At 37.2% G+C, this 8,225-nt stretch overlaps 1 protein-coding gene across 2 annotated transcripts; it reads right to left on the reverse strand.

Annotated features, from left to right (window-relative positions):
- Positions 1-886: 886 nt before the first annotated feature.
- On the reverse strand, positions 887-6,073 carry LOC137962670 (uncharacterized). Of its 2 annotated transcripts, XM_068809676.1 has the most exons (9): positions 5,604-6,073; positions 2,454-2,534; positions 2,263-2,351; positions 2,090-2,164; positions 1,848-1,966; positions 1,688-1,765; positions 1,545-1,613; positions 1,418-1,438; positions 887-1,357 (listed from the first exon to the last, which is right to left on the reverse strand). In XM_068809676.1, the coding sequence occupies exons 1-9, from the start codon at positions 5,724-5,726 to the stop codon at positions 1,185-1,187; spliced, it is 828 nt and encodes a 275-aa protein (XP_068665777.1). In that variant the 5' UTR covers positions 5,727-6,073; the 3' UTR covers positions 887-1,184. The 2 variants fall into 2 exon arrangements, with proteins under 2 accessions (XP_068665777.1, XP_068665776.1); XM_068809675.1 differs by having other exon boundaries at positions 887-1,438.
- Positions 6,074-8,225: the final 2,152 nt, after the last annotated feature.

The following is an 8,225-nucleotide window of genomic DNA, read 5'->3' on the forward strand; positions in this document are numbered from 1 at the left end:
CGATGAGTTCTAACGATTCAGCGACTGGACGGAATAACAGATTACTGATTGAGCTCTAATACCATGTAGACGATGAGGAAAAGGGAATTAATTGTCATATCTTCATTGATGTGGAGGAAGATATTTATAGACAGATTTACAAAAACTCCTAATTAATTACAAAGACTAACTCTTTAGGTACGTATCGTAGCTGGATACATTGTTTGCATTATACTTGATCTCTATCTCTATCTCTATCAAGGTATTCCTTGCTCTTGGGCATGCAAATCGTGCAATGGTTAGCCTGATCTAAGATCTCTTTCTAGTTATCTTCGTTTGTTTTATATGTTGTTTTGTTCTTCCTTGTTTTTATTGTTCTCCTTGGGGACTCTTTGCTTTTGTTTCTATTCTTGATAATATTGTTTGCCATTGTCAAAAAAATATTTTTTAAAGGAAATGTAATGAGTATATTGATAGTGCTGGAAATTCATCCAAGTCACTAGAGCTTATTTCCTAGATTAACATCTGAACAACCCTTGTATTTATCATAAATGCGAGAGGCTTTCGCAGCATCCTCAGCATTGAAGTCACAAATGAATGAAATTATTGTGCTTGAATGAGCTTCAGAGTTCTATACGTTTGTGCAGTCTTACCAAGTTCTGATTGGTCTAATTGCGAAATGTACTTGGAATGTCAATCCTGGGTTCTACTTTTGCAACCAGAATATGTTTGGAAGTTTTTCTAAAATGTTCAAAATGATAGAAGATAATTTGATCTCCCGAATAGGTTAAAGAGCTGTGTTTAGCCACCCTCTTCTATATGGGCTGCTGCTGGGACCTATAGTAGGTTAAGTATACAACAAACAGCGCATGGCAGCAACTGTAATAGCCTGAAAACAAAAGCCATGAACCATAAAACCATACGAAAAATTATATGAGGAAGTTCATGAAGGGCTGATGACCCGGGGAAAACACATAGCGCAACGAAATTACAGAAATGCCTAGTTATGTACTCTCTGAAATCAAAAGCAACAAACCAACAAGCCAGCTCACATCGTATCCACATATCAGCAAGGTAGGAACTAATCGAGTAGCCCCTTCGCACTCTTCAGAGAATTCACCCATATTTGACGCTCAAAAAGTTTAGTAATTTTCCCCCACTAAACCAATACCAGCAGCATTAGGATAAACCACCTCCTCTTTTGTCTAGGCTTGCTTAACACCACCTCTTCCTCGACCTCCTCCCATCCTTCCCCGGCCACGACTATAACCTCTACCACCAACACCATCTCTGCCTCTTTCGTACCCACCAACACCACCTCTGCCTCTTTCATAACCACCAACACCACCTCTGCCTCTTTCGTATCCACCAACACCACCTCTGCCTCCTTCGTATCCACCAACACCACTTCTGCCTCTTTCGTATCCACCAACACCACTTCTGCCTCTTTCGTATCCACCTACAGGTCAAGTAACCAAGATAATCATGCTTGAGTACATAAAAAATTTCTATACATCTTGCATGCAACACTTCAACTTGTTACCCTACTAGTTCAGAATTCTTACCTTGATGTCCCCAGCCTCTGCCACGCCCACCACCTCGGTTCCAGTTGTCATAGTTCCATCCACCATTTTCTGATCCACAAAAAAGAGGATCAATAGCTTCAAACAAAGTAAAGGATATCTAGTAACTAATAGTAACAGGATACCTTGGTAGTTGTTGTATCCTCCTCTGCCCCAACCCCTTCCTCTTCCTCTACCTCGACCACGTCCCCGCCCATATGAATCTATTAAAACAAACAAGAAATTTGAGCCAACACAATTTTACATAATAAAAGTGAAGACGCAATCTAATATATGAAAACTTACCATCACTTGGACCAGCAATAGGACCCGGTGTCTGCTTCAGTTGATGCTGCTGTTGTTGGTATTGTGGCTGCTGCTGATACTGTGTCTTCGGTTGTTCTACATACAATGGAGCTTGGTACCTAAAAATACAGATCCCTTTCACTTCTCAGAAAATGATTTTATCACATTAACTCGTCCAAATAGAATCACTGTCAACATGCTTACTATTTTAACCCATGCAGATGAAGGAAGAAGATAATTACCCAGGGGAGTTCTTGTTCTGCTCTTTAATTGAAAGTGATATAGAAATCATAGAAACATGGCGAGTCATCTCCAACCTGCATGAAACATTTGCAGTTCAAGCACCAACTGAGATTTAAAGGCTAATAAATAACATATTTTTAAAAACAGTTAAGCATGCAAAAAAATGACTTACGGCACAAGACCTTCTTCAATGGGTTCCCATACATCAGTTATACTTGTTGAACTGATGGTGGTATCTTGATGCAATCCAGGTATTTTCTTCTGTTTTACAAAAAGATAATATACCAACCAACTATGATCTCAGGCTGCGCTTGCAAAATTGAAACTAATTAGCGGAACCCACTGCAGGCAGCTTAAACTGACCTTGATAATCTCCGCAATGGCCACTGTTTTGCTTATAGCTTGTCCCATTGCCTTCAATACAATTTCCCTTACCCGTTTCTCCTGCCGTTTAAATTACAGTAATCAGTAAAAACACAAGGGATAACCATTTCTATTTGATTCATAGTCAATAGATAGCCTTCTTTTGATTGTTAAAAGCATTAGCCAAACCTACATAACACTATCTACGTGAAATATATGCCACTGCAGATTATGTAAATGGGACTAAGTGCCATGGGTATCGTCTTATTAATGTAAATTCTCCTAAGCTCCTATATAAATTAAAGATCATGAAAAATCCTTTCAAACTCAAATGGTCTCTGTTGCCTTTAAAGCCAAAAACTACAAGCAAAACATAATTGAAGTTCCCATCTATTGCTTTCATCATATGACTGATAACTACCCTCGCCAATTAGTGAAAATTCAAAAGAGCAAATCAAGAAACTTGATGAATGAGAAACACAAGGACAGAGATCATCTTGATCCTACAAATTGCTTAATTCAAAGAATTCCCTACAAAATTGCATGTCCCAAATGAATTGAATTTCAGTTCTCCTGAGTAAATCATCGCTGCCAAAACATTATGTACATTTATAACTATTTGGACCAAAACAGCCCAAGACCCTGTAATGACTCTCAGAGTACTTTTTTCTTTTAACTCAAAGATTGGCTCTTGGCTGAAAGGTCAGAACCTTCCAGTGTGAGGTCCTACAATCATATCTCACTGGAATTTGGGGTGTCTATGTTTTATATGTACCCAACATTCAGGACAAAAAAATGATATCCATCACATCATTGGGAATATTTGACCACTTCTCCTGGCAAGAATTGCTGCTAGAGGAAGTCTACAAGCCAAACACCTCTAGGAGAGAGAGCTGCACAGGTTAAGATAAAAAAAAAAAATTGAAAACTTTTAATAACAGTAAAACTAAACCTTAATATCAAAATTGAGATAAACTAGCACCTCATTCTAATTATGGGTAATGACATAGATAGAAGACCAACGTTTAAACTAGGGATGGTACTATGACGGGTTTGTAATACCAACCTTGTCCCGCAATCCAGAGCACAGTACCCATTCCCACCTTTCCCCACCTCAACATGTCCAAAATGCTCCCACCTATTAAGAACTTTTAATATCTTTTGAGATAAAAAAAAGGGAATGAAAGTAATTTTCTTTTATGAGCTAAGATATCCTTTCCATACCTACCCGAGTTTAACAAAAAAAATTTACCTTATTAATCCTAAGTAATTTTATAAAAGATATGGGATAGTGGTGCCATAAGACCACGTAGGTCAGGTGAGGATTACCCATACCTGCCCCAACCCCACCCTGAAGGGTAGATCGAAGAAACCCATCCCCATGTGAAGTGGTTCAGTTCAACCTGTCAGGTCGCATCACTAGTTGAAACGAAAAGCAACACTGAAGAACCATTTATGCGAATCTGTGAAACAAACTGCTAGTTATCCTAATGGTCACCTATAATTTTTCAGGGGAAGAAAAAAGAAAAACCTTGGGGCTCCAAATAAAACAAGATAACTGCCCCCATTTAGCAAACAGTCCTCATTGTAAATTTTACATTACCTATAGCAGCTGGCAAACTTTGCGACATGCATCATTCATGTGAGATCTGACCACACATAGAAACTTCCTTGAAATAATAAAGGAAAACATTCATGACTGCTAATAATACATTCAGAATTGCTTTTTCAAGCTTTTTGTGGAGGTGGAATCCCTTGACTACGTTCACCTCTTCTGCCCCTTCAGTTCAGCAGTTTCAGGAGCTGTTCTACACAAATCATCCATTTATGCATCCCCGAGACGTTCTCGACTTCCTGAATCAATGCTACACCTGACAACTGCCTAAATATGGCAACTTTTTTTGGAAAGCGGCAGCAGCAGCAGTTCCTTGGCAACCAAAAGAACCTTCAATCATTCATCAAGCTCACTGGGACACATACTAATCATGTCTCGATAGAACCTTGCAGTTGAAAACTCCCCCCATTTGTAGCCATGGGTCTTAAGTTACCCATGTAACTTTATGTATCATGTAATCATAGCTTGTACTGATTTTTTCTTAATAAAAGCTATGAACCATATTTACTAAAATAAATTACAATATATTGGCTGCACAATGTTGTACAGCCCATAAGGACACGTATTACAAACCACTTAGTCCAAACAAATGCAATCAGAATAAAAGGATAAAGCACAAGTATGTGAAACGGACGATAGTCACACAGTGACAAAAGGCAAAGACTCCTAATTGCTATGTCAAACAACAAAAACTAACTACCTAAAATGCATACAAGTTAGAATAATATTGCACAATATACATATTAATGGCATGGACTACGTTTAAAGTGAGAAGCAACTTAATTAAACTTACTATAGTATAACTGTTTCAATATGACAAGGCAAAAACAGTTTTCAGAACAGGGGAAGCACCAGAAAAAATGGAACTGAAAGAGCTAAGGCAAGAATAGCTCGGAAATTTTAAGTGCTTCAAAGTTCAAGCAGTGTCCTCAACAATATGCTCATTTATCATAACTGAGGCCTAAAACACGATAGTCAGTAACATTCAGACAGTGAGAAACTAGATGCACCCCACCCTAGGAAAACATTTAGAGATAAATAATCAGTTCAATACTGCTCCAAGACAGATACAAACGCATGAAGAGTACAACCGCGACTAAGAGTAACAATAACACTAGGAACAGACTGGACGACTCCATACAAACACATACCGCTCTACTAATTAAAGAAGAAGATTAAGAAGACGAAATATGAAAGTAACAATAATCTTCCCACCAGGAACAGGCGTACGAAGACTAAGTGAATCCAGATGAAAGGCAGATCAATATGTATAAGAAAAGTAACCACATAAAGAATCAAAGCAGCCCCGTTAAGACATCTTCAAAAGCCAAAAGCCCAAACGAAAGTAAAAGTTCCCAGTAGAAATAGATTACAGTAATCAATCGAAACCAACAAACCAACAGAAAACCGAGATGGCATATTTGAAGAAACAAAACACAAGGACGGAAGAACAAACAAACAACAAAGGCAAGGGAAAGTCAATTAAACTTTACCCAAATCGAAAAAAAAAAAAAAAACGCAGCCATAAAAAGTACCTGAAGAAGACTGGTGGCATAGCTGATGTAGTTTCTTATAAGTCCTTGTGTGGTGATTCGGATCTCGTTTTCTTTAATCGTAGTCTCAGGCCTGGGCTTCTCGACTCTCTGGTATCTATCCATGGCTTCTTCGTCTCACAGAAGCAAAATAACTTAACAGAAACAATCTGTTCAGGGTTTATCCTGAAGCAGTCTGGGAAGAGGCGAAGCTGCAAGAAGAAGAAGAAGAAGAAGAAGAAAGAGCCGGGGCAGAGTAGCAGAGAGCCCCACTGGCTAAAACCCTAGCTTCACTCAATTCTCTCTTTCTCTCGATTCTAAACTCTAAAGCCTAAACCCTGGCATTGGTTTCCATTTATTTAAGCATTGGCTTAGTGTGAGTGTGCGCGCGCGCGAGAGCTGGGAGATTAGGGTACATTCAGAGGCAACGCAAAAGGGTGAGACAGCTGAGGAGACAGTGGCACCGGTTACGAGTGGCCTCGCTAACGCGTTCTGTTTGTACGAGACTGCCCCTCCCATTTCGAATTTGAGGTTGAGAAAACTGGAATTTCGTGTCAAGTTCTCTCAGCCGTTAGTGAGTTCGGACGATTATGTGGAATTACCAAAAAAACAAAAAAGGCCATTATACAACCGGCACGCATCAGGTTTAAGTCAGAATTTTTTAATGGAACAAGTCACATGAATGGCCAAGCCCAAACCCCACAAACTTGACTGTGTCTTCGGCCCACCTCTATTTTCCTAACCCATCTCTACTTCAGCCCATGGCCCAATCCATCATTCATTCAATATTATAAAAACTCTAAAGAAATCTATAGAAAAATTATTATACTATATAAATAAAGAATAATGAAAAAACTCTAACAAATTAAAGAATTTCTCTCTTTTTATTTTTTTAATACATAAAAGTGTAATTTTAAAAGAGGATATATAAGTTAATTAGATCAAGTTAGGGTCATGGTCTCATCAAATCAGGTTTGGTAATACCCATCCCAGCCACAAACCGACATAGCTTTTGTTCACCAGCCCCATCTCCACCTTGTAGGTGAGGAAGAACCCTGAACTCAATTTTTCAAGTCGGGTCAAGTTGGGTTGGGTTCCCTGCTTAACTTGACTTGATTAGAATTATAGCTATGCCTTTCAACCTAATTTATACTTCTCAAACTTAAAAAAGTGATAATTAACAAAAGTTGTAAATGGAGATTCGAACCATATATAACACTATCTTTATGCATTCTATCTACATATATCTAAAATCCAAGATGCATATATCAAGCTTTTGACTCATCCAAAATTTCTTAAATAATGGTAAGGAAAATGACTAAAAAAGTAAAACTCTATTAGTAATTATTTATCTTTAAAACCTTAAATTTGTTACCATAATTAAGAGTCTAAAGTTTTTTGTTGGCCTAAGTGGTTTCTTAAGGGGGGTGAATTGAATTAAAACTTAGCACGTGTAATAAAAAAATCATGCATCAAAGCAATTTCAAAGTAAATCAAACATGCACACACCTTATGAGATAAGTGAATTTTTGTTATTCATGTTGCCCTAATGGTATTCACCACCCAAGAACCGTTGCTTGGAAAATTCTACTATTCAAAGCTTTAATAGCTGGGATTACACAAAGGGATTTTGACTCTCTTTTAGGCACGTGTAGCTCAATACACACTTTTTACAATATTAATCTTCCCAAGAGATTGCTACTAGATTCTAGCTCTAGATGACCCAATTTATCTAGATTTTATAGGTTCTAGATTAGCCTTACAAATATAAACAAAAAGAAAGACAGAAAAATATGCACCTTTACTTGGCGAGATCCTTTTCCTTAGAGATTCAAGCTTCCACTTCTTTAACACCACGATGTGGAGTGATTATAGGAGCTTGAATAATATGAAGGTAAGGAAAGGAAAGAAAGAGTTATGGAATTTCAAGGGTTATGCTCACTCTTTCACTATAACACACTTTATCAGAGATTTTCAAAATTGAGAGTAAAAGATCTAAATATTTGCCAATAAATATTCATTAACTTCTCAATACATGGTTTGGTGGAGTATTTATGACTTCTCCAACTTAAACTAGCCATTTTTTGCCTATTTGCAAAAGTTAGCACTTTGATTGATCAATTAATTGATCATTGTTGAAGAGCAGATGTAGGAGTCTTACTTGACTCTCACAATAAGAAGTCTTACATAACCAAAATTATTATAGAATGAGGTCTCACACAAGAGTTTCAATTAAAAGGAATTTTAGTTATGTTAGTCTTCTATTTATGTTTAGTTATTTAATTATATGCTAGGACTTATCTTTAAGTGTTAGACTTTGGGTGTAATTGAGACAAAAAGTAGTTTAATTGTAATTGGACTCTACTACTTTCCTCTATTATAAATAGGGACTCAAGTAATCAGATTACAATTAGTTAGTGAAGTTTTTCTCATTTCTATAAATTCAACAGGGTATTAGAGAAAGCTCTGTAATTTGACTTGTTCAACCCACAGACATAATGTGATCCTTTTCTTATCAATCATCTCTAATAGTTTAGGTTCGTATTCTATCTTTTTTTTCTCTTTTTCAATCTCAATACCTATTATTTTCTTGGGGTTTGTACCTCTATACTGAGCTTCTCATAT

This window comes from Aristolochia californica, unplaced genomic scaffold (assembly GCF_029961685.1).
Source record: "Aristolochia californica isolate CCGP_79_NKW_82.1479 unplaced genomic scaffold, dmAriCali1.0.hap1 SCAF_4, whole genome shotgun sequence".
Lineage (NCBI taxonomy): Eukaryota > Viridiplantae > Streptophyta > Magnoliopsida > Piperales > Aristolochiaceae > Aristolochia > Aristolochia californica.